Genomic DNA, 27,277 nt, shown 5'->3' on the forward strand with positions numbered 1-27,277 from the left:
AAGGAACTTGGTAATGATATTCAGAGGCTGAAAGTCTTTATCCTCAAGTAATTCACTTTAGAGCTTAAGCTTTTTCTCCCCAATCCTGAGGATAAATCTTTAATCAGGATTGGTTGGGCTGACTCCTGTCCTTTTATAAAAGACTTGATCTTTGATTTTCAAGCTATTTAAATTCAGGAGTCACTACTAGACACTTGCTTCACTCACTTAATGACGTGTTTATATATTATTTGGGAGTAAGGGTGGAAAGGTAGATAACATATGGACTTTATGAAGAATCAAATATTAACTGACATACTCAAAATAATAGTAAGGAAAGAGAACTAGATGACGGGAAACATGAACCAGAACAATAGCTGGCTAGTAAGACAAAGCTTCAATTGACTGTAGTCACCAAATTATCTGAGAATGCATTATCTTCATTTGTCTATGGTAGGTCTCACTTTGGGGCTTTTTTTTTTTTTTTTTTGACATTTAATAACTACTCTGCTCAACTGAGAACTGGATATTAACTCCTATAATAGTGCTCACTGTTTCCACTTACTGGAATTTGATGTAGTCTGTATCCCATCAGGGAAACTTTCTTAAAAGTAATATTTGAACCTGTTTTCTCCCAATGAAAGTTCCAATTAAAAAGGGAAAGTGTTTTATATTTTTTACATCAGCCAGAGAAATAATACTGCATGTTCTCAGCATGGAGTGAACTTCAAGGAAGAATTGAACTAGGTGACAGATCCTTCTATAGGTAGAGCTTCATAGTGCAGCTTTTATAATTTGCTTTAAACTCTTTTGAATTACATATCATACACACGTACTCAAATATAAGTAAGTTTAAATGCCAAATATTTTTCAAAGCCCCAAGTAAATTTTTATTATTTTCTATTTATCTATTTCTATTTAACTCTACTGCCTTTCACTGACAAGAGTTCTGATAAATTGAATTTAAATCCATAAGGTGCTTGAGACCAAAAATGAACTTTGTATCATTCTGTTTATTTATATTACAGAAGAAATCAAAATCTTTGGAAAGCTCCCAAAATTTAAAGATATAATAGTTTAATACCTTTTGTGGATTAGGGAAGAATATCATCCAAACAATAGAGAAGATTCAGTTCAGTTCAGTCGCTCAGTCGTGTCCAACTCAATAAAACTTCCCTACCATTTTATTATACTCTATAGATACGAAGGTAAAAGTGATTCATTATATATTAAAGGAAAATTAATCTAGATCTACCAAAGAATAAAAAAGAGTCTAAATAGAAGACAGAGTCCACATATGGATCTCTAGCACTTTAAAATAGGAAAAAAAAAAAAATATATATATATATCCTTGTATGGAACCAGTTTCTTTTAATGAAGATATGATGCTAACTAGTTGTAGCAAGTGCTTTTAATTAGGACAAAAGTATTTTAAGACAGATTTAGTTGCATGAAATACTGATAGACAATTTAAGAAACAAAAAAGACTTCAGGGTCCAAAACTAACAGTAATCAATAACCACTTAATATAGGAATATAGGTTATAGCCCTGTAAACCCTAGCATCACTGCTTTAAAATATGAAACAATGGCTTGTTCATAATGATGAACAAGTCAGTAAGAGTTAAATTATATTCATTGTGTGTTCAGAAAATCTGGAAGACATGTATTTTAGGAATGTTTATCAATTTTTAAAAATCTTTTCAGCTAAGTAGAAAATCTCAGCTTAGAAATTTACTTCTGTGGTTTGAATACTTATTGTGGACCTGCTGTGTGCTGGGTATTGTAATGGAGCCTGAGAAAGTAAAAATAAGTAGAATACTGACCCTACTTTTAGTATATCCCCAGTCATAGTTTCATTTACATGGAACTTTTTATGCTCTGGTGTTACCAGTGTAGCATTACTTAGTGATTCAGATTGTGCTGTGAATTGCTTGAGAACCCACCTTTCTGATAACAGGTGTAGATTTGATAAAATGTTATTAACCTCTTTGCTACCACCAGTTTACTAAAAAGGGTCAGATTCAGATACTACTCAGTAGTTAATTTCTAGTCCAGGATTTTTTCTTCTTTATGAATGGAAGTGGTTACATACCATCAGTTATATCCATATTGTTAGATTTTCTTCCCCAGTAATAATGACTACTGGGAATGTGATCTGTTCACAGTCTCTACAAAGTCAAATGACACTGAAATTTCCAGTATTATCACTGATGTAGTTGTTGATCATCATGCTTTCTAGTTAAATGCTCATTTAGAAATACAATGGAAACATTGTACGTGCTGTGCAGTGTTGGATATCTTTATGCTTTTGTTTCCTATTGAATTAGTATTAAGAGAAAGTGGGTAAGAGTACCTAAAGAGAAAACATTAGTATATGATAGAATAGTTCATATTAAGACCTCTGGTAGTGTTAAAATACTTTTTTTAACTTCTTCCATACTAATATTCAAACACTTCACTATATTGTCTAACTAGTACTTTTTCAAGAGACTGTATACCACCAAGATGAATGTGGTATTTTACCCCCAAAACTGTGAATATGCAGGAATATATTAATATAGTGGTAGTTTCTTTAGGTGAGGAATAAGAAAAAAAAGTAAATACGTGTTACTTTTTCATTTACTATTACTTAGATTAAGGAGAATGTGAAATAATTAAATTATTAAAATGCTTAATTCCAGTTAACTTGTGCTATGTTTTTATCCATTTCCATTAAATTATTCTAACTTTGGATACTCCTAATGTTTTTAAATAAGACATCTTTATATATAAATCCATTTGACTTTTCTAAAAGCTATTTGAATTTTCTTGGAAAAGCATGATGTATTATTATATAATCCCTTTCCACCATATGATTTATGTCTGTGACAAGAACCAAGCCTATAACAAAAAATGCTTTTGTTTTATGATCCCTGTTTCTGTGCTCCAGCAACATGTATAAATAGAAGCATGTAGAAAGAGAGCATTGATGCCTTTTTCATATACATTATGTTTTTGTACTCTTCTTTTTAATAAAAATTATATTTTTATCACAATAATACCATTTCAATTTAAAAATATTCTTTATGTATTTATATATGATAATCTTTTTCTGCATACAACAGTTGATACCGATTTTGTTTAGAAATTGGTGTAAGAAAATCTAAAAGTAACAGAATGAATTGTATAAATCAGTTACTTTCACCTAATATTCAGAGTATCTAAACTTATTAAATGTGCAAAAGATCCATAATGATGAGACATTTAATAAATCTAGAATTTATTTGTTTTCCTCTTTTCTTCCTTCTAGATGTTCAGTGTCCCCAGCATCAGTAGATTGCCAATTCCCTCTCCTCGCAACACCCCAGCCAGTATTATTGCTGGTCTGTCATACCCATCCCAGATTACTGCAGCAGAATGGAGTTTTTCTTTAGTTGTAAGGTAAGTTTCCCTCCCCACTCATTTCACACAAACAGACTTAGCTTTCCATTTTACAATATTGTGTAGTTTTGTAAGTTTTTTCAGAGTATCTTTCTCTTGTAGTTCCTTAGGTTATTAACATATCACATTATAAAGCTTATAAAACTGCATAATATAATAAAGCACTTATCTTGTGACCATAGACAAACTCCTTGTTGTAGTAATCCCTATCAGGTTATAAAAGCTTTAGTATTTGACAGTTGAGCCATCTCATGGAAAGGGAGCTGGCAATCTACAGCTGCTGTGGACATTGGATGAGAAAATATTGAAAGGTAAGCCTCAAATTTAGATCATACTGTATACTTTTGGTTCCATGGTGTGAGCTTGAATTCATACTTCATGTTAAACTTTATAGTAAATTTATTTAAAAAAGATATATCACTCTTCTTTTTAAAGTGACCATCAGTAAATATTTGGATTATTAAGTTCATGTAACACATTGGGATTATTTTAGAAACATTTTTTATTCCTGAAAATAGAATTCTGATTATTAGAAATAGTTCATTTATCTCCATATTGACGTACCTGTTTATAAAGAAAAGTCAGGACTAAACTTATATATGTAAAGCTTATAAAATGTATTTTTTATTATAGAAACAGTTATAACACTGTTCCACAAATAACCATTTACTCCTTAATCTTTCTACCTACCATCTTTTTTTTTTTCTGTTCTTTTTTTTTTTTTAGTTGGAGGCTAATTACTTTACGAATTGTGGTGGGTTTTGCGATACATTCATATGAATCAGCCATGGGTGTACATGTGTTCCCCATCCTGAACCTCCCTCCCACCTCCCTCCCCATCCCATCCCTCTGGGTCATCCCAGTGCACCAGCCCTGAGCACCCTGTCTCATGTATCTAACCTGGACTGGCGATCTGTTTCACATATGATAATATACATGTTTCAGTGCTATTCTCTCAAATCATCCCACCCTCGCCTTCTCCCACAGAGTCCAAAAATCTGTTCTTTACATCTGTGTCTCTTCGCTGTCTTGCATATAGGGTCATCGTTACCATCTTTCTAAATTCCATATATATGCGTTAATATACTGTATTGGTGTTTTTCTTTCTGACTTACTTCTCTCTGTATAATAGGCTCGAGTTTCATCCACCTCATTAGAACTGATTCAAATGCATTCTTTCTAATGGCTGAGTAACATTCCATTGTGTATATGTACCACAGCTTTCTTATCCATTCATCTGCTGATGGACATCTAGGTTGCTTCCATGTCCTGGCTATTATAAACAGTGTTGCGATGAACATTGGGGTACATGTGTCTCTTTCAATTCTGGTTTCCTCGGTGTGTATGCCCAGCAGTAGGATTACTGGGTTGTATGGCAGTTCTATTTCCAGTTTTTTTTAAGGAATCTCCACACTGTTCTCCATAGTGGCTGTACTCGTTTGCATTCTCACCAAAGGTTTAAGAGGGTTTCTTTTTCTCTGTACCCTCTCCAGCATTTATTGTTTGTAGACTTTTTGATAGCAGCCATTCTGACCTGAGTGAGATAGTACCTCATAGTGGTTTTGATTTGCATTTCTCTGATAATAAGTGATGTTGAGCATCTTTTCATGTGTTTGTTAGCCATCTGTATGTCTTCTTTGGAGAAATGTCTGTTTAGTTCTTTGGCCCATTTTTTGATTGGGTTGCTTAATTTTCTGGAATTGAGCTGCAAGAGTTGCTTGTGTATTTTTGAGATTAACTCTTTGTCAGTACTTCATTAGCTATTATTTTCTCCCATTCTGAGGCTGTCTTTTCACCTTGCTTATAGTTTCCTTCGTTGTGGAAAAGCTTGTAAGTTTAATTAGGTCCCATTTGTTTATTTTTGCTTTTATTTCCATTACTCTGAGAGGCGGGTCATAGAGGATCCTGCTATGATTTACATCAGAGAGTGTTTTGCCTGTTTTCCACTAGGAGTTTTAAATAGTTTCTGGTCTTACATTTAGATCTTTAATCCATTTTGAGTTTATTTTTGTGTATGCTGTTAGAAAGTGTTCTCAGTTCAGTTCAGGTCAGTTGCTCAGAAGTATTGGAGTTTCAGCTTCAACATCAGTCCTACCAATGTGTTAACACCCAGGACGGATTTCCTCCAGGATGGATTGGTTGGATCTCTTTGCAGTCCAAGGGACTCTCAAGAGTCTTCTCCAACACCACAAAAAATATCAAATCTTTGGCACTCAGCTTTCTTTATAGTCCAACTCTCACATCCATACATGACCACTGGAAAAACCATAGCCTAGACTAGACTGACCTTTGTTGACAGAGTAATGTCTCTGCTTTTTAATATGCTGTATAAGTTGGTCATAACTTTCCTTCCAGGAGTAAACATCTTTTAATTTCCTGGCTGCAATCACCATCTGCAGTGATTTTGGCGCCCATAAAAATAAAGTCTGACACTGTTTCCACTGTTTCCCCATCTATTTGCCATGAAGTGATGGAACCGGATGCCATGATCTTCATTTTCCGAATGTTGAGCTTTAAGCCAACTTTTTCACTCTCCTCTTTTCACTTTCTTCTTTAGTTCTTCTTTACTCTCTGCCATAAGGGTGGTGTTATCTGCATATCTGAGGTTATTGATATTTCTCCTGGCAATCTTGATTTCAGCTTGTGCTTCATCCAGCCCAGCGTTTCTCATGATGTACTCTGCGTATAAGTTAAATAAGCAGGGTGACAGTATACAGCCTTGACATATTCCTTTTCCTATTTGAAACCAGTCTGTTGTTCCATGTCCAGTTCTAACTGTTGCTTCTTGACCTGCATACAAGTTTCTCAAGAGGCAGATCAGGTGGTCTGGTATTCCCATCTCTTTCAGAATTTTCCACAGTTTATTGTGATCCACATAGTCAAAGGCTTTGGCATAGTCAAAAAAGCAGAAATAGATGTTTTTCTGGAACTGTCTTGCTTTTTCGATGATTCAGCGGATGTTGGCAATTTAATCTCTGGTTCCTCTGCCTTTTCTAAAACCAGCTTGAACATCTGGAAGTTCACGGTTCATGTATTGCTGAAGCCTAGGTTGGAGAATTTTAAGCATTACTATACTAGCATATGAGATGAGTGCAGTTGTGCAGTAATTTGAGCATTCTTTGGCATTGCCTTTCTTTGGGGTTGGATTGAAAACTGACCTTTTCCAGTCCTGTGGCCACTGCTGAGTTTTCCAAATTTGCTGTCATATTGGGTGTGGAACTTTCACAGCATCATCTTTCAGGATTTGGAATAGCTCAACTGGAATTCCATCACCTCCACTAGCTTTGTTAATAGTGATGCTTTCTAAGGCCCACTTGACTTCACATTTCAGGATGTCTGGCTCTAGGTGAGTGATCACACCATTGTGATTATCTGGGCTACGAAGATCTTTTTTGTACAGTTCTTCTGTGTATTCTTGCCACCTCTTCTTAATATCTTCTGCGTCTGTTAGGTCCCTACCATTTCTGTCCTTTATCAAGCCCATCTTTGCCTGAAATGTTCTCTTAATATCTCTAATTTTCTTGAAGAAATCTCTAGTCTTTCCCTTTCTATTGTTTTCCTCTATTTCTTTGCATTGATCCCTGAGGAAGGCTTTCTTATCTCTCCTTGCTATTCTTTGGAACTCTGGATTCAGATGCTTATATCTTTCCTTTTCTCCTTTGCTTTTGGCTTCTCTTCTTTTCACAGCTATTTGTAAGGCCTCCCCAGACAGCCATTTTGCTTTTTTGCATTTCTTTTTCTTGGGGATGGTCTTGATTCCTGTCTCCTGTACAATGTCACGAACCTCATTCCATAGTTCATCAGGCACTCTGTCTATCAGATCTAGTGTCTTAAATCTATTTCTCACTTCCACTGTATAATCATAAGGGATTTGATTTAGGTCATACCTGAATGGTCTAGTGGTTTTCTCCACTTTCTTCAATTTCAGTCTGAATCTGGCAATAAGGAGTTAATGATCTGAGCCACAGTCAGCTCCCAGTCTTGTTTTTGCTGACTGTATAGTGCTTCTCCATCTTTGGCTGCAAAGAATATAATCAGTCTGATTTCAGTACTGACCATCTGGTGATATCCATGTGTAGAGTCTTCTCTTGTGTTGTTGGAAGAGGGCGTTTGCTATGACCAGTGCATTCTCTTGGCAGAACTCTTATTAGCCTTTGCCCTGCTTTATTCCGTACTCCAAGGCCAAATTTGCCTGTTACTCCAGGTGTTTCTTGACTTCCTGCTTTTGCATTCCAGCCCCCTATAATGAAAAGGACATCTTTTTTGGATGTTAGTTCTAAAAAGTGTTCTAGTTTCATTCTTTGACAAGTGGTTGACCAGTTTTCCCAGCACCACTTGTTAAAAAGAGTGTCTTTTCTCCATTGTATATACTTGCCTCATTTGTCAAAGATAAGGTGTCTATAGGTGCGTGGATTTATCTCTGGGCTTTCTATTTTGTTCCATTGATCTATGTTTCTGTCTTTGTGCCAGTACCATACTGTCCTGATGACTGTAGCTTTGTAATATAGCCTGAAGTCAGGCAGGCTGATTGCTCCAGTTCCATTCTTCTTTCTCAAGATTGTTTTGACTATTTGACGTTTTTTGTATGTCCATACAAATTGTGAAATTATTTGTTCTAGTTCTCTGAAAAATACCGTTGGTAGCTTGATAGGGATTACATTGGATCTATAGATTTCTTTGGGTAGTATACTCATTTTCACTATGTTGATTCTTCTGATCCATGAACATGGTATATTTATCTATTTGTGTCATCTTTGATTTCTTTCATCAGTGTTTTATAGTTTTCTATATGTAAGTCTTTTGTTTCTTTAGATAGTAGATTCATTCCTAAGTATTTTATTCTTTTAGATGTTGCTATGGTGAATGGAATTGTTTCTTTAATTTCTCTTTCTGTTTTCTCATTGTTAGTGTATAGGAATGCAAGGGATTTCTGTGTTAATTTTATATCCTGCAACTTTACTATATTCATTGATTAGCTCTAGTAATTTTCTGGTGGAGTCTTTAGGGTTTTCTATGTAGAGAATCATGTCATCTGCAAACAGTAGGAGTTTTACTTCTTCTTTTCCAATTTCGATTCATTTCTTTTTCTTCTCTGATTGCTATGGCTAAAACTTCCAAAACTATGTTGAATAGTAGTGGTGAAACTGGGCATCCTTGTCTTGTTCCTGACTTTAGGGGAAATGCTTTCAATTTTTCACCTTTGAGGATAATGTTTGCGATGAATTTATGATATGTAGCTTTTATTATGTCAGAGAAGGCAATGGCACCCCACTCCAGTACTCTTGCCTGGAAAATCCCATGGATGGAGGAGCCTGGAAGGCTGCAGTCCATGGGGTCGCTGAGGGTCGGACATGACTGAGCAACTTCCCTTTCACTTTTCACTTTCATGCATTGGAGAAGGAAATGGCAACCCACTCCAGTGTTCTTGCCTGGAGAATCCCAGGGACGGGGGAGCCTGGTGGGCTGCCGTCTACGGGGTCGCACAGAGTTGGACACGACTGAAGTGACTTAGCAGTAGCAGTGTGTTGAGGTATGTTCCTTCTATGCCTGCCTTCTGGAGGGTTTTTATCATAAATGGATGTTGAATTTTGTCAAAGGCTTTCTGTGTATCTATTGAGATAATCATATGGTTTTTATCTTTCAATTTGTTAATGTGATGTGTCACATTGATTGATTTGCGAATATTGACGAACCCTGCATCCCTGGGATAAAGCCCACTTGGTCATGATGTTGATCTTTTTAATATGTTGTTGGATTCTGTTTGCTAGAATTTTGTTAAGGATGTTTGCATCCATGTTCATCAGTGATCCTGACCTGAAGTTTTCTTTTTTCGTGGCATCTTTTTCAGGCTTTGGTATTAGGGTGATGGTGGCCTCATAGAATGAGTTTGGTAGTTTACCTTCCTCTGCAATTTTCTGGAAGAGTTTGAGTAGGATAGATGTTAGCTCATCTCTAAATTTTTGTCTACCTACCATCTTTATCTTTTATTCTCTATTGATCAGTGCAGATGAAGATTGTAAGAGCCTTTCTGATTTTCATTGTAGCCATATTGTCATGTATTTGGAGATGGGGAGCTTGCTGTTTTCCTTGTTTTTTAATTCACTTTTAAACTTTAGATCACCATAGTTTTAAGTATTATTTTAATTAATGTAAATTTTAGAGATTTTAATATTTGCATCACAGAAATATGTAAATATAGGAATTACACAATACAGTCTGTTCTTTAGGGACTGTCTGTATGTAAGCCATGAGAAGTGGCTTTGTGCAGTGGAAAGAAAATGGATTTTAGCATTCAGGAGATCTAAAGTTCTAAAGTCTCTCCCACCTACAAGTACTTCTCTGTTTACCTTAAACATTTTCCATCTGTAAAATTATGTCTGCCAAGTTCCCCTTTAGCTTTAAAAATTTCATCCTAGAATCATGATAGTTTTTCCTTTATCTGTGTATATAAAGTTGGTCAGTCATAAAAGCTATTGCTAACTTTCAGTTAATCTGATTGAAAGTTCAGGAAATACTTATTTAATTTTAAATGGATTTTTATTTTATATTAGATCTAAGTTAAGTCAGATTATTACCATTTGGCTAACTTTATTTAAAAATTCATAAGTTCTCTACATTAGTTTCATTGTATACTGTGATACTCTTGAGATCAGCACTGGGTAGAAAAGAACACACTATTTTAAATCCATTTGGGTTATATTGACCAAAGAAGATAATAAATGAAACAAGCAGTGTGAGTTTCTCTTTTACTGTCAAATGATTAAAGTACACTACTGCATCAAACACCAGTCCCAGAGTAGTGAGTCTGAATTTTTTTTTTAAACATGTCCCACCTTTTGATCGATAACACACATACCCCATGGCAGGTATAGGGATGCCCTTTTGTTGAGGTCATTATATCCTTTATGTGTATCTTCTCTAGTCAAACATTTTATCAGCCTTTACTTTCTGTAATTTGTGTTATGGAAATAATAAACTTTTTTTGAAATACAGAGTGATTAAATAGGCATTTTCAAATATAAATTAGGAGCCACACCATCACTACCCCAAGTTGCAAATATTTAGACTAAAGAAAGGGAAGAAGGCCAAAAAAACATATATAAAATTAAAAGACCTTAGACATTTACAAACAGGTCAGTGGGTGAAACAGAGTTATATGAAAGTTAGAAGTCTGTTCTCTGATGAATTTATATGACCCCTTCCCTGTGTGCTGTTAGTTCAGTCATATATTTTCTGGGCATTAGATTAATTAAAATTTAGTAACCAAAATAAAATCAAAAGGTAAAGTCTTCCTAATATGTTTCAAATTCTTTCCTATAAAAATTAATATTGTAATTTAGTCAAAACGCAAACAGAGCTGATAAATGTCTTGAAATAGTATCCAGTTACACAGTCTCCACTTCATGTGCCTCAACTACCTAGTCCTAAACGTCCTGCAATTCTGTTAGTTCTGTATTCCCTGCTCCACCACCACTATGCGAACTTATACAGCAACCATACTGCCTAGGTTAACTCAAATCTGTCATTCTTCTTCATATTAACTTCCAGTTAATAACTGGGGGAAGGCATGGCTGTCCACTCCAGTATTCTTGCCTAGAGAATCTCATGGACAAGAGGATCCTGGTGGGCTCTACAGTTCATAGGGTCGCAAAGAATCTGACACAACTGATGTGACTTAGCTTGCATGCACAATAAGGAATTCAGCATGCTGGCACCCCCTAGTCTTTTAACACTTTTCCATTTAATTATACCAGGAAGAGCATATTCTCCCCAGCTTCATTCCTTATATCTTTCCTCTTTCTGCTCTCCTTAGCTTCAGTTCAGTTTAGTTCAGTTGCTCAGTCGTGTCTGACTCTTTGTGACCCCATGGGCTTAAGGACGACAGGCCTCTGTGTCCATCACCACTTCGGGTAGCTTTCTCAAACTAATGTCCATCAAGTTGGTGATGCCATCCAACCATCTCCTCCTCTGCCATCCCCTTCTCCTCCTGCTTTCAATCTTTCCCAGCATCAGGGTCTTTTCCACTGAGTCAATTCTTCGAATCAGGTGGCCAAAGTATTGGAGTTTCAGCTTCAGTATCAGTCCTTCCAATGAATATTAAGGACTGATTTCCTTTAGAACTAACTGACTTGATCTCCTTGCAGTCCAAGCGACTCTCAAGAGTCCTCTCCAGCATGACAGTTCAAAAGCATAAATTCTTCGGCACTTAGCTTTCTTTATGGTCCAACTCTCACACCAACTCTCACATCCATACATGACTACTGGAAAAACCATAGCTTTGACTAGACAGACCTTTGTTAGCAAAGGAATGTCTCTGCTTTTTAAAATGCTGTCTAGGTTGGTCATAGCTTTTCTTCCAAGGAGCAAGCATCTTTTAATTTCACAGCTGCAGTCACCATCTGCAGTGATTTTGGAGCCCAAAAGAATAGTCTCTCACTGTTTCCACTGTTTCCCCATCTGTTTGCCATGAAGTAATGGGACCAAATGCTATGATCTTAGTTTTCTGAATGTTGAGTTTTAAGCCAACTTTTTCATTCTCCTCTTTCATTTTCATCAAGAGGCTCTTTAGTTCCTCTTCGCTTTCTGCCATAAGGGTGAGTGTTTTCTGTGTATCTAAGGTTATTGATATTTCTCCCAGCAATCTTGATTCCAGCATGTGCTTCATCCAGCCTGGCATTTTGTATGATGTACTCTGCATTTAAGTTAAATAAGCAGGGTGAGATATACACCCTTGAGGTACTCCTTTCCCAATTTGGAACCAGTCTGTTGTTCCATGTCCTATTCTAACTCTTGCTTCTTGACCTGTATACAGATTTATCAGGAGTCAGGTTAGGTTGTCTGGTATTCCCATCTCTTGAGGAATTTTCCACCATTTGTTGTGATCCACACAGTCAAAGGCTTTGGCATAGTTAATAAAGCAGAAGTAGATGTTTTTCTGGAGCTCTCTTGCTTTTTCAATGATTCAGCGGATGTTGGCAATTTGATCTCTGGTTCCTCTGCCTTTTCTAAATCTAGGTTGAACATCTGGAAGTTCACAGTTCATGTAGTGTTGAAGCCTGGCTTGGAGAATTTTGAGCATTACTTTGCTAGCGTGTGAGATGAGTGCAGTTGTGCAGTAGTTTGAACATTCTTTGGCATTGCCTTTCTTTGGGATTGGAATGAAAACTGACCTTTTCCAGTCCTGTGGCCACTGCTGAGTTTTCCAAATTTGCTGGCATATTGAGTGCAGCACTTTAACAGCATCATCTTCCTGGTGGCTCAGCTGGTTAAGAGTCTGCCTGCAGTGCAGGAGACCTGGGTTCAATCCCTGGGTTGGAAGATCCCCTGGAGAAGGGAACAGCTACCCTCTCCAGTATTCTGGCCTGTATAATTCCATGGACTGTATAGTCCATAGGGTAGCAAAGAGTTGGACATGACTGAGCGACTTTCCCTCTTTAGCTTAGGAAAAGTTTATTTCCACAGTCACCATTTCATTTTTGAACCAAATAAAAGTTGAGATGTAGAAAAAGGAATGTTGTTAATACGCCTTGTTAAAGGGAAAAGTCTTCTCCATCTACCTATTTTCTATTTTTTATTGAAACAAAATCTTACCTCATTCCAAAAAGGATTTAGGGTGACTATCATCTGCCTTTTCATCTTCTTCAGATAGCTTTCCATAGGTTAAAAGTATTTTTTTGCTAAGTTTTATTGTTCATAGTCTAGTTTTACTTTCATGGGTTACAATGAGTGCTTTCCTTTGAGAAAAATAACTTGAGGTATAACTTGTTGTTAGTTGGGTCCTTTTAGAAAGCTTTTGACAAGATGTCTGTTCAGGTTAGTATATGAAATAAAAATTAACTTTTCTTGAAATTTTTTCACATATAATAATTTGTTATGCTGCTAAGAAGACACAAATAAAGTTGGGAATTTTATGCACAGATTAGTATATCCTTTACTCTGCAGCTGCTAAGTCACTTCGGTTGTGTCCGACTCTGTGCGACCCCATAGACAGCAGCCCACCAGGCTTCCCCATCCCTGGGATTCTCCAAGCAAGAACACTGGAGTAGGTTGCCATTTCCTTCTCCAATACATGAAAGTAAAAAGTGAAAGTGAAGTCGTTCAGTCATGTCCAAATCCTAGCGACCCCATGGACTGCAGCCTACCAGGCTCCTCTGTCCATGGGATTTTCTAGGCAAGAGTACTGGAGTGGGGTGCCATTGCCTTCTCCTATGCTCTACTCTAGGGAGTGGTTATTTTTCTGCCTTAATATTCTGCCTGTATACAAATGTGACTCAGAGTTCCTGTGGGATGAAATCTAGTTTCATGCAGGTTGAATGTGATCTGTAACATTTACTTGTATGTTTTTGTTATAAACGAAGTAAAATGAGTGGACTGTGTGGTATGTAAATTATATTTCAAAGCTGTTTACCAAATAAAAATTACAACATGGTTATATAACAGTAAATGATAATAGTGATAGTGGTGGTGGTGATGTTGATAGATGTGGAGCAGTAGCTTACCTAAAGATATAACTTCTATAATCTTATTGTTCCTATGGTATGCAAATAATTTTATGGGTACGGTGAAATATATCTTTACTAGAGATTTTTATAACCTGTGTCAGACTGAATTTATGTGATACAGTTTTTAAGAGGTAGTAATATAGTTAGTTCTAGAACTTGGACTACACCAACAGGCAGATCTGGGTTTAAGTCAGAGAACCTTTAAACAAGTCATTTAATCTCGCTGACCCTTAGTTTCATCTTTTGTTAAGTAAGACTAAAAATGCACACACCTTAGAAGGTTTTTGTAACTGCTGTTTCGTGTACACACTCATGCTCACTCAATCTCTCTCTCCCTGTCTCTTTCTCTCCATGTATGAATGAAATACTTAGGATAATACTTAGCAAATGGCGGGGTTGGGGGGGCGGGTGTCAAGTTATTATCCCTTAGTATAGCATAAAAATAATCGAAATGGTGACCACTTGTTTGCTTTTCTGTGCTGAAAACATTTGTAAATAAAATAATTGTAAAATTTCCTAAGGAAGTTTGTTAAGAGGACTGCTTTTGGACATGATAACAATTTGGATTTTTCTTCCCCCCTCCCCCCCCAGCCTTTTGGAAATATTACAGAAATGAGCCATATAATTTACATAATTATATGAATGTTTGTATCTTTACATGCATTTTTGTGATTTATTGAATATTTATAATTGACCCAATTAAAAGCTTTAGAAAACTTTTTATGTCCTGGTTTGATTCAATGGGTTTTAGATTTCTCCTGTATAGTTGAAAATCTTTAAAGTGTATCAAAGAAGATTTATTATAGGATATTTTTCTCCTTTCTGCAACCTTCTGAAGAAGAGATATGTACTTATTTGATGGGTATCGGCATTTTGTTTTGTTTTTTACTCAGAAAATAAGTCTTGATGTTGACTTTTAGATTAAATCTAAAGGATTTACTTTTCAAATTGTGTTTTTAGGGCAAATGGTATCATCGGAGGCAAGCTGTAAAAGAATTGCATAGTACATTGATACGTCTTTTAAACGAATTGCTGCCATGGGAACCAAAGTTAATGAAAGCTTTTCAAAGAAACAGGTAAATCAAGCTTTATTATCTGTTTCACTTAGTTTAACACTCATACTTTATGATTATGGAAGATGTCCTGGAATTAGTAGTATCCCATTGATTTGTAGTTCAGATATCTTTGAGCCTGTGTGCAAGGCACTTCCTAAGTCCTGACAAGGTAATGTTAATTAAACAAAACCCCTACTGTGTGGTTTATATTTTTTTCCCCCCAGTTTTTTTCATTGTGGTAAAATGCACAAATAAAATTCACCGTCTTAACTAGTTTTAAGTGTATGGTTCAGTGGTATATTTAATACCAGTTTTTTTAACATTCATAATGTTGTGTTTCTCTTAGCCCATCCATCTCCAGAACTCTTCATCTTGTGAAACTGAAACTCTGTACCTTCCTTCCCCCATCCCCTAGCAACCACCATTGTACTTTCTGTGTCTTTAATTTTGACTACTCTAAGTTCAGTTCAGTCACTCAGTCGTGTCCGACTCTTTGCGACCCCATGAATTGCAGCACGCCAGGCTTCCCTGTCCATCACCAACTCCCAGAGTACACTCAAACTCACGTCCATCGAGTCGGTGATGCCATCCAATCACCTCATCTTTTGTCGTCCCCTTCTCTTCGTACCCCCAACCCCTCCCAGCATCAGAGTCTTTTCCAATGAGTCAACTCTTCACATGAGGTGGCCAAAGTACTGGAGTTTCAGCTTTAGCATCATTCCTTCCAAAGAAATCCCAGGGCTGATCTCCTTCAGAATGGACTGGTTGGATCTCCTTGCAGTCCAAGGGACTCTCAAGAGTCTTCTCCAACACCACAGTTCAAAAGCATCAATTCTTCAGTGCTCAGCTTTCTTCACAGTCCAACTCTCACATCCATACATGACTACTGGAAAAACCATAGCCTTGACTAGATGGACCTTTGTTGGCAAAGTAATGTCTCTGCTTTTGAATATGCTATCTAGGTTGGTCATAACTTTCCTTCCAAGGAGTAAGCATCTTTTACTTTCATGGCTGTAATCACCATTTGCAGTGATTTTGGAGCCCAAAAAAATAAAGTCTGACACTGTTTCCACTGTTTCCCCATCTATTTGCCATGAAGTGATGGGACCAGATGCCATGATCTTCGTTTTCTGAATGTTGAGCTTTAAGTCAATTTAAACTTCACTCTCCTCTTTCACTCTCATCAAGAGGCTTTTTAATTCCTCTTCACTTTCTGCCATAAGGGTGGTGTCATCTGCAGGTATGACCTAAATCAAATCCCTTATGATTATACAGTGGAAGTGAGAAATAGATTTAAGGGACTAGATCTGATGAACTATGGACGGAGGTTCATGACATTGTACAGGAGACAGGGATCAAGACCATCCCTGTGGAAAAGAAATACAAAAAATACAAAATACAAAAGAAATACAAAAAATACAAAAAAGCAAAATGGCTGTCTGGGGAGGCCTTACATTTTACTTATTCATTCATCTGTAATGGGCATTTGGGAGGCTTTTCATGTTTTAGTTATTATGAATAATGCTGCTGTGAACATGGGTGTACAAATATCTAAGACCATACTTTCAAGTGTTGGGGATGTATACCTAGAAGTGGACTATGGTAATTCTACTTTTAATTTCTTTCTAAATGAAACAAAGATGAATATTTTAAATGATAGAAGGTGCATTTCACAAAGAAGATAGACCTCATAAACCTGATTTTTTGTGGAACTATCATATTGTTTTCTATACTGTCTGTACAATTCTACATTCCCATCATAAATGTACAAGAATTCCAGTTTCTCCACATCCTCACCAGCATTTGTTATTTTCTTTTTTTTTAATAGCCATCCTAATGAGTATAATGTGGTATATCACTGTAGTTTGGATTTCCACTTCCCTAATAATTAGTGAAATTAAGTACATTTGTTAAGTGCTTATTGGCAATTTATGTGTCTTTGGAGAAATGTCTAGAGATTTTGTTGTTGTTATTGATTGAATCTCCTTACTAGTTATGTCTATTCAGACAAACTCAAATGCCAGATACGATAAGTGCTGTGAAGAAAAATGAAGCTGGTTAAAGGGAATAAGATATACTTATTTTGCATATAAATTACAATATGTAAAATAGATAGGCAGTGGAAAGTTGCTGCATGACGTGGGGAACTCAAATCAGGTGCTCTGTGACAACTAGAGGGGTGGGATGAGGTGACAACTAGAGGGAGGGACGTTCACGAGGGAAGGAACTTACGTATACCTATGGCTGATTCATGTTAATGTAAGGCAGAGGCCAACACAATATTGTAAAGCAATTATCCTATAATTAAAATGTTTTACATGTATTTTATTCAAGTATAGTTGATTTACAATGTTGTGTTGATTTCTGCTACACAGCAAAGTGACTCATCTATATACTGTATTCTTTTTCATCTTTTTCATAATGGTTTATCACAGGATATTGAATATAGTTCACTGTGCTATATAGGAAAAAAAAAAAAAGGACATGCTTGCTTTGGACTTCCCTGGTGGTCCAGTGGTTAAAAATCCGTCTGTCAATGTAGGGGACACAGGTTTGATCCCTGGTCCAGGAAGATTTCACTTGCTTTGGAGCAATGAAGCCCATGGGCCACAACTGTTGAAGCCACCACATTCTAGGGCCCATGTGTTGCAAGTACTGAAGCCTGCACACCCTAGAGCCCATGCTTCTCAATAAGAGAAGCCACTGCAATGAGAAGCCCGTGCATCACAAGTAGAGAGAAGCCCCCACTCATCGCAACTAGAGAAAGCCCAAGCGTGGCAACAAAATCCCAACACAGCCAAAAATAAATAAATACTTTTTAAAAAAGAAAGAAATGCTTGGTTTAGATGGGATAATGATTGCTTTTTTTACAGGATGTTGGGTAAAGTTTTCTTGATGAGTTGGTATTTGAAGAGACCTTAAGGAAATAGGGAAGAGAACCATGTGGATATCTAAGATGCAGAAACTCTAAGGTTGAAAGCATGTTTGACATTTGTAGGAAATGCAAAGGGGTGAGCATAAGGAGAGCTGAGTGAATGAGAAGGAAAGTGGTAAGAGTTGAGAGTCAGAGAAATACAGATAAAGGTAGCCAGATCATATCTTTTCCAGTGAGTCAGCTCTTCACATCAGGTGGCCAAAGTATTGCACCTTGAGCAAAAACAGGGCATCAGAGGATGAGATGGTTAAATAGCATCACCAACTCAGTGGACATGAATTTGAGCAAACTCTGGGAGATAGTGGAGGACAGAGGAGCCTGGCATGCTACAGTCCATGGGTAGCAAAGAGTCGGAAATAATGACTGAACACCAACACAGCCAGACCATATAGGAATTTAAGGAGTTTGGCTTTTACTCTGAGACAAGAAGCCTTTGAAGGGTTTTAAACAGGAATTACATGATCTGACTTTTTTTAAAGTACTCCCTTCTGCCTACTTGGTTGAGATTAGAGTGGCACAAAGATACAGGCAGGAAATCAGTTACGCTTAGCAGTAGTCCAGGTGAAAAATGATAGTGGCTTGGATGACAATAGTAGCAATGCAAACAGCAAAGAGTGGTTGAATTCTGGATATATCTTGAAAGTAAGATTGGTAGAATTTCCTTAAGACTTGCATATGGAGTGTCAGAAAAAAAATGAGAAAAAGGTGGTGCCAATATTTTTATCTAAACAGCTAGAATAATGAAATTGCCAATAGTTGAGATAGAGGAAACAGAATTTTGGGGAGGGGATGGATTGAGGAGTTAGGATTTCAACATGTTAAGTTTGATATCCCTTTCAGCCATCTAATTGGAGATACTGAATAAGCAGTTTAGTATATGAGTTGCAATTCAAGGGAATAAGCCAGAGTAAAGATATAAATTTGGGGGTTGTCAGGATATAGATTATACTTACGCTATGAGATAATAGAAATCACCTAGTATATGAGCACAGTTAAGAGACTGAACCCTGGGGCATTCCAGCATTTAGATGTGGTGGAGATGGTAGGACTCAGCAGAAGATACTGAGGAGGAATATTTAGCAAGATGGAGCATAACCAAGAGAAATAGTGATGTTTTAGAAACAGGTTAAAAAAAAAGTCTCAAAAAGGAAACTGCTCATGATGAACTGAGGAAAATGAGGGTAAAAGTCTTAGTCTTTTGAAGAGAATGAGGGGTGAGGAATTGGAGTTTTTCTATAAAAGTAGAGCAGAGAAGTAGGGCAGTACCTGGAAGGACAAGTTGGAGTCAAAGAGAGTGCTTTAGTTTTGTTTTTGTCCTTGTTTGTTTTTCTTCCTGGGAGAAATAACATGTTTGTATACTGGCGGAAATGATCAAATAGAGAGGCAGAAATGGATCAGACAATGGAAGGTACTTTGGAGATTCTTGACTAGTTGAGGGAGGATGCATAAGTTGGAGGGGTCAGCTTAGAGAATATGAGGGGGTTAGATGGAGAATATGAGTACAGATGAAGGTCTTAAGTTACAGACAAGGTGTGAGCATATGAAAGTTCTTGTCTGATTGCTTCTTCCATTTTCTGTGAAATAAAGAGCAAAGTCTTTAGCCAAGGTGAGAAGAAGACTGAGAAGGGAGAAACTTTATACTACCCCCCTTTCAGTTCAGTTCAGTCGCATGAATCGCAGCACACCAGGCCTCCCTGTGCATCACCAACTCCCGGAGTTCACTCGGACTCACGTCCATTGAGTCATTGATGCCATCCAGCCATCTCATCCTCTGTCGTCCCCTTCTCCTCCTGCCCCCAATCCCTCCCAGCAGCAGTCTTTTCCAATGAGTCAACTCTTCACATGAGGTGGCCAAAGTACTGGAGTTTCAGCTTCAGCATCATTCCCTCCAAAGAAATCCCAGGGCTGAGCTCCTTCAGAATGGACTGGTTGGATCTCCTTGCAGTCCAAGGGACTCTCAAGAGTCTTCTCCAACACCACAGTTCAAAAGCATCAATTCTTCGGCAATCAGCTTTCTTCACAGTCCAACTCTCACATCCATACATGACCACAGGAAAAACGATAGCCTTCACTAGACGGACCTTTGTTGGCAAAGTAATGTCTCTGCTTTTGAATATGCTGTCTAGGTTGGTTATAACTTTCCTTCCAAGGAGTAAGCGTCTTTTAATTTCATGGCTGCAGTCACCATCTGCAGTGATTTTGGAGCCCAAAAAAATAAAGTCTGACACTGTTTCCACTGTTTACCTATCTATTTCCCATGAAGTGATGGGACCAGATGCCAAAAGGAAATTAAATTTAGTTATCCTTTGATAATCCAGTCTATTATCTTATAGCTCTCATCTGCTCTGTAAAACCCTTAAGCAATCATTGAAACGTAAATACATTGAGAGTAATTATTAACTAACATTTGTTAAATATTTATGTGCCACACATAACTATGAGATAAGTATCTTTGTACACATAAGTAAACTGATGCTTAGAAAGTTTAAGGAACTTGTCTGAAGTCTTACAACTGCTTAGTGACAGAGGTGAGATTTAAACTCCGGTATGCACAGATAGGGATTTGTAGCAAAAGTAAATTGGAGAATGTATGTTCAGATTTTTTTAAACAAACAAAATAAACAAAGATTAAAATAGAATAGAGAAACTCAACTGAAAGCAAATGAATAATAAAGGATTTTTAAAATACCATGCAATCACTTGGAAATATTTCTATCTCTTGTAGTTTCATAGAAACATAAGTACTGTTTTTATGTGAAAAGGATCACTTTCCAGCTTTGTTTTCCTATACTTAATTAAAAAAAAAAATTCTAGTGAGACCCAAGGTTTAGATAGGATTGCTTTCAGTATTAAATGAAGGATTATTTTTGTTTGTTACTCTTTGTAGGAGTCAAAAATAATAAATATTGTTTCTTAGAATTTTTTGATTAACGCTTTTAAGTGGCCTTTTAAACAGTATTATAATCAATTTTAAGACTATCTCAAGTCTATTTCTGTCAGTGTAGCTAGAGAAAAAAGTTAATCTTTTTCACATTTTCACATTTAATAGGTCTCCCAGTAGACTTTAAAATGACAGTGGGTGGTATGTGCAAATACTTTACAGATACAATCTTTAAGTTTCCTATGCCTACATCTTGTGTTGTGTCTTCTTGAACAATCATCATTGGCATCTTACACACACTTGATTAAAATATAGGTTTAGTGACTTAATTGAAAATACTGAAATAAATAGTTTGAAATATTGAGTTACTTTAGCTTCCAAGAGATTAACACATACGTATTTTTATGCTGAATATTTTATTTCAGGAGTCGCCTAAAGAAAGACTACGATGATTTTAGAAGACAGCCTGATCATGATAAATTTGCTAGAGAACTGTGGACTAGTGAAGAAGGTGAAGGAGATCCTGGAAGAGAAACCCCTAAAGTAGAAATCAGTAGCAAGTCTGTAGACACCACAGAACCTCTAGATATCCTGGAGAAGGATCATTTTGATTTAGGTGGGCATTCAAACTTTCTTTACATCAACACTACAAGCACAAAGAGAAATTTTAGTATCTTTTGTGGAGATAGAAGATAGTCTGGTTAATGAGGTTTATTGATTGGGGAAATCTATTATGTTTGAAGCTGTGCTAATGTCTTATTAAAGGTTCTTTGGAGTCATTATTACTGTTCTAGGAGTTTCTAGAACCAGTACCTGACTCCAAACTATAGGCAAGTTATTGCTCAGTACAGACCACACATCATTAATATACAATCCCTTTGAAATAGGTGTATCCTCTTCTTTTTATTGTTGTTATTTTTGAAACACTATATGTGATGTTGCTTAAATGGAACTTGGCAAGTCCCTAATAATTGTGAAGTGTTTTTTGTTTTTATTTTTTATGTTGATGACCTAATGTGACTAGAGTGGACACCTCATTCTTATAAGGAGGCTGGATAAGATTATCTTTAATTCCTTTCAATTTGTCAGATTATATTATTCTGTAAATCCAGTTAAATAACTTTCCTTAGTTATCTGATAGGTATGAAAATTTGTGCTTAGAAATGTATTAACCTATTACATTTCATGTCTTTGGTGAATTGAAAAGGTGTAACTTCTCATCAGCCCAATTTGACCAGATATGAACATAAATTTTTTACTGTAGGAATAATTGAACAGCAGAAAAAAACTGAATGTTTTTTATTCTTTACAGTCTCTCTCTAAAAAAAAGAAAATAGGGAGAAACGTCTCTCTTTGATATGAAGATTTCTCTGTCTAGAAGGAGAAAAGTAGACTAGTAGAGTACTAGTCTACTGTAAATTCTGAGCCCTAATTGCTGGCTTGAGTATCTCAAGTTGTAAAGTCCTTTTACACTTGTATTGGCAGCAGAATCTGACCAAACATAATTTTCTCATTAATAATATGTTGTTCTTGGGAATGGTTACAGTATGAGGATAACCATGTCAATGGTCTCCTTACCTTAATTTCCATCAGTGGTACTGAGACTTGAATCGCACTACAGTTTTTTTAATAAATCGCTGGATCAAAGATTGACTTTCTTTGTTTATAATTGATCTTATCATTGCTATTCAGTTGTTGTTTTATATAAACAAAATGCTTGTTTTTATCATTTTCAGATGATATGAAATTGTCAGAAATAGATTTTCCTATGGCCAGAAGTAAGTTGTTGAAAAAGGAATTGCCTTCTAAAGATGTACTGAAGACACTGCCTAAAACACTTAAACGACAGTCCAAGCAAATTAGTTACCTGGATGATAGCACAAAAGAGCTTTCCCCAAGGAAGAAAGCAAAGTTAAGCACAAATGAGACAGTGGTTGAGAATGCAGAAGGTGATGTGCAGATGGACTGTTTGAATGAATCAAAGCATACAGAGCCACTGTGTCCAGAGTCGTTTGCCTCATTGGATTCAACACCAGTGTCTACTCTCCAGAAAGGGACCAAACCTATTCAGGCCTTGCTTGCAAAGAATATTGGGAACAAAGTGACCTTAACAAATCAACTGCCCCCTTCCACAGGTAGAAGTGCCCCTGCTGTGGAAAAGCCAGTTATATCTCCTCCAGAAGCAAGCCCCATAAAGCCAGCATTGACCTGCCACACCAGTACAAAAGGTCCTTTACAGATGGTATACAAAATGCCCTGTGGTCAGTGGTTGCCCTTAGATCTTCATAACAGCTCTGTAAAGATTCAGATGCAACCTATGCTAGATCCTAAATCAGGAGAAAAAATTATGCAACAGGTTCTCATTCTGCCTAAGAATTTTGTGATTCAGCACAAGGAAGGGAAAGCAGTTGCAAAAGAAATACCACCACTTCAACAAAAAGGTACAGAACAACATGGTTCATCTTTCCCACAGACAGCAAATGTAAACTCTTCTTTACCATCAGTTCTTGTCAACCCAACAGGAACTGTTTCTACCCAACTACCTAATACAGCTTTCAACAAGACAGTTACCCCTTTGTCAAATGTGAGTAGTGCTAGACCACAGTCTTTGACATCTGTAACCTCCATAAGTAATTTGTTAGCACCACCAGTTAAGACTAGCCAGAGTGAGGCAGGAAAATTCAAGAACACAGTTTCAGCCACCGCGTTCCCACAGCCCATTGCTTCACCCACCATTTCCTCAACAGTTCAGCCTCAGTTATCAGCAACAACACTAAATGGATCTACAAATTCCAGTAGTTCCCTCAACTGTTTTGCACAACAGACTGCTGATTCTTCTGAAGCAAAGCAAGAACTGAAAACTGTGTGTATAAGAGATTCACAGTCAATTCTTGTTAGGACACGAGGTGGAAACACTGGAGTTGTAAAAGTACAGACCAATCCAGATCAGAATTCACCCAACAGTTTATCTTCAAGTTCAGTTTTCACTATTGCTCCTCAGCTTCAGGCATTTCTGGTACCAAAATCAACAGCTTCATCATCATCTGCTTTTTCGTCAGTAGCTGGAACAACTGCTACATCTAGTCTCCCATCTTTTGGCCAAGCACTTACTTCTGTTTCCATTCCAGCTGGCTTTAATCCATCCACAGGCAAAAATCTTAAATTTACATTAAGCCAACCTTCCTGCAGTGGTAATTTGGGCCATATGATAGATAAAACTTCACCCATGCCCTCCTCTCCCTTAAAGTCCTCTGTTTCTTCTAGCCCTCTATTATCAACAGCAAATAGTTCGGTAAGTGTAATTAACGTATCAACAGGAAATTGTGGACAAACCAGTTCAAATGTTATTCGTACACCAGCTAAACATCAACAAGTAGATTATGTCACAAAAAGTTACCCTGTTACAAGATCAGAAGCAACAGCAAATGGAGATACTATCAGTGGGACTCCAGTGCAGAAACTTATGCTGGTGTCAGCTCCATCTGTTCTTTCTTCTGGCAGTGGAACTTCGATTAATGTGGCACCTGCACCAACATCTCCAGGTGTTTCTGCCCAGAAATTAGTTTTTATAAATGCTGCAATTCCCAGTGGCACTTCAACCCCAACTATTGTAGCAGAACCATTAAAACAAGCTCTTCCTTCTCCATTGAGTAAAACATATGTTAAGCCTCCAGAGCAGCCCCAGATAGTACTAATTCCATCTACAGTGGGAACACCAATAAAAATAAATTCATCGCCAACTGTGTCTCAGATAAAAGATGTGAAAATTGGGCTAAACATAGGCCAAGCAATTGTTAATACTTCAGGCAGTGTGCCAGCTCTACCGTCAATTAACATATTGCAAAATGTAACCTCAAAAGGAGAAGAGAAAAGTAGCAAGGGCTATGTTTTACCATTGTCAACAAGTGGCAGTTCAATTCCAGTAAGCTCAAATTTTATGAGTCAAAATATTACTCCTGTTAATGAATCAGTGGTTTCTGCTTCAAGAACAGTAAACATGTTTTCAGGAACAGGAGCAAATGTATCTTTGGGTTCTGTTTCAGTGACCTCAACCCCTGCCTCAGTTGGGACACGACCTCCTGTTTTAGTCAGTGGAAATGATACCTCTTCAAGAATTATGCCTAGTTTGTCAAACAGACTTTGCACATCAAATCTCGGAAACACTGTGGCTATATCAACTGTGAAAACAGGACATCTTGCATCATCTGTTCTGATTTCAGCTACACAACCGACAGTGTCTCCGAAATGTCTAACATCAGCTTTGCAAATCCCTGTTACTGTTGCCTTGCCTACACCTGTGACTATATCCCCTAAAATAATCAATACAGTTGCACAAGCAGCAACAGTTCCAGGAACTACACGTTCTGTATCTCTTTCTAAAAGACAATCTCGGACTTCGGTCCAGTTTCAGTCACCGGGGGTTTCAACTACAGTGCCAACAAATATAAACACAAATAAACCTCAAACTGAATTGCCATCCCTTTCACCAAATCCAGGTAAAATAATTAACATTTCCAATTTTGCTTCTCTGCCAAACCAGCAAATGTCCCCTGCTTTCTTAAAATCGATCCCTAGTTACAGTTCTACTCCAGGTGTCACTGCCATTCACACTGCTACAGCACCATCAAATGTAACTAGTCTAATAGGGAGTCAGTTCAGTGAACCTTGTATTCAGCAAAAAATAGTCATCAACACCAGTACACCTTTGGCACCTGGTACTCAGATCATGATTAATGGAGCCCGGTTTATAGTTCCACCACAAGGTCTTGGAGCAGGCAGCCATGTTCTTCTTATATCTACTAATCCAAAATATGGACCTCCCTTAGTTGTTAATAGTGGCCAAGGTGCTCAGCCTACGCCAGTAGATAACCTGGCCCAGAAGATCACACTAGCATCAAATAATTCTTTAAGTGGGCAACCTGTAAAACATTGTCTAAAAAGCTCTACAAAAATTGTAAACTCTCTTGGGAATGCAAGTTCTCTATCCACAATACCTGCAGCACCACAAATCATAAACCCAACTGCTAAAGTTTCTGTTCCACCTCCTGTACCAACAGTGTCACTGACTTCAGTAATTAAGTCTCCTCCAGCAACTCTTTTGGCTAAGACATCTTTGGTTTCTGCCATTTGTTCTAGTAATCCTCCACTGCCAAGTAACACTTCAGTATTTCATTTGGACACGTCAGTCAAAAAATTACTGGTCAGCCCAGAAGGAGCCATTTTGAATACCATAAATACTCCAGCATCTAAGGTTTCTTCAGTCTCTCCATCACTCTCTCAAATTGTATCTGCCAGTCGAAATCCTGCCTCTGTCTTCCCTGCTTTTCAGTCATCTGGCTTAGAGAAGCCTGACACAGCTGCATCTTGAATTTAGACTAAACGAGCCAGTTTTTAAATAATGGGGCATTGTTTTGACTCCCATAAAAATTTTAACTGTTTATTATACTGTTGAAAACATACTATACATAGTTTGTGTGTGTGTTAATGTATCTTTTCATTAGCTTGCAACAAGGCTTTGATTTTCTTGGGGAGGAAAAAATCTGTTCCGTTTCACTCATTGATGTGAGTATGTTTTCAAAGGTTATTTGTTTAAAATAGACAGGATTTACCTGTCTATATGACATAAATTGAACAGTCAAGTTTGACTAGTTTGGAATAAGCTAGGGTTTTGCACACCTGCATCGACATGTTTCTTCTTGAATTTGGACTGTTGCAGCGTGTATCTCTGATACAATATTCTGTGTCTTTAGTGGAATAATATTTTTGTTTCTGTAAAAAAATATATATATATATTTATGCATTGTGAAAATGCAGTCCATTGTGTAAAATTGTACATATCCCTAAATCCTTAACAACCTGTACTAAACTATATGTACAAAGAACTATGCTGTCTTATTTATGTTTTGTTTACATAATGTATAGTTTTTTAAGTATTTTAGTAATTTTGGACCAGTGAACTGTTAGCATCAATGCAGAAGAATCTGCATGTAATAAACTGAGTTGCTGTATTTCCTTGTTTGAATACCATTTTTGAAGTGCGTTCTTGTTCTGTTGAAAGATAACGTGATATAAAATGAGGACAGATATTTACAAAAAGGAATTTTAAGCTAGGAAATTTTAACCACAAACAGCATTTTTACAAGGCTTTACAATTTACAAACTTTGTTTCCACATATCTCATTTGACTTTCACAGTTAATCTTGAAATTTTAAATGGTGTGTCCTAGGTCACTCAGCTAGTGGATGGTATGTGCTGTGCTAAGTTGCTTCAATCATGTCCGACTCTTTGCGACCCCACGGACTTAAACCTCCAGGCTCCTCTGTCCATGGAATTCTCCAGGCAGAAACACTGAGTGGGTTGTCATTTCCTTCTTCAAGTGGATGGTATATTCAGTATTTGAACCTAATGCTTTAAATCCTTTTTGCATAACTTTACATGACTTCTGCTTTAAAATTTCACTCTGGATTTCATTGTTTTAACTTTTTTTTCTTAATTCATCACCA

At 37.0% G+C, this 27,277-nt stretch overlaps 1 protein-coding gene across 5 annotated transcripts in view; it reads left to right on the forward strand.

Annotated features, from left to right (window-relative positions):
- The window catches only part of BRD10 (bromodomain containing 10), a 110,355-nt gene extending 83,573 nt beyond the window's left edge, over window positions 1–26,782 (forward strand). For all 5 annotated transcript variants that reach the window (XM_070794209.1, XM_019965975.2, XM_019965976.2 and 2 more), the window contains 3 exons: window positions 14,864–14,979; window positions 21,200–21,390; window positions 22,511–26,782. In XM_070794209.1, coding sequence (XP_070650310.1) covers window positions 14,864–14,979; window positions 21,200–21,390; window positions 22,511–26,142 — 3,939 coding nt within the window. In that variant the 3' untranslated portion in view covers window positions 26,143–26,782. The remainder of the gene's footprint in view (window positions 1–14,863; window positions 14,980–21,199; window positions 21,391–22,510) is intronic.
- The last annotated feature ends 495 nt before the right edge of the window (window positions 26,783–27,277 follow it).

This window comes from Bos indicus, chromosome 8 (genome assembly GCF_029378745.1).
Source record: "Bos indicus isolate NIAB-ARS_2022 breed Sahiwal x Tharparkar chromosome 8, NIAB-ARS_B.indTharparkar_mat_pri_1.0, whole genome shotgun sequence".
Classification (NCBI taxonomy): domain Eukaryota; kingdom Metazoa; phylum Chordata; class Mammalia; order Artiodactyla; family Bovidae; genus Bos; species Bos indicus.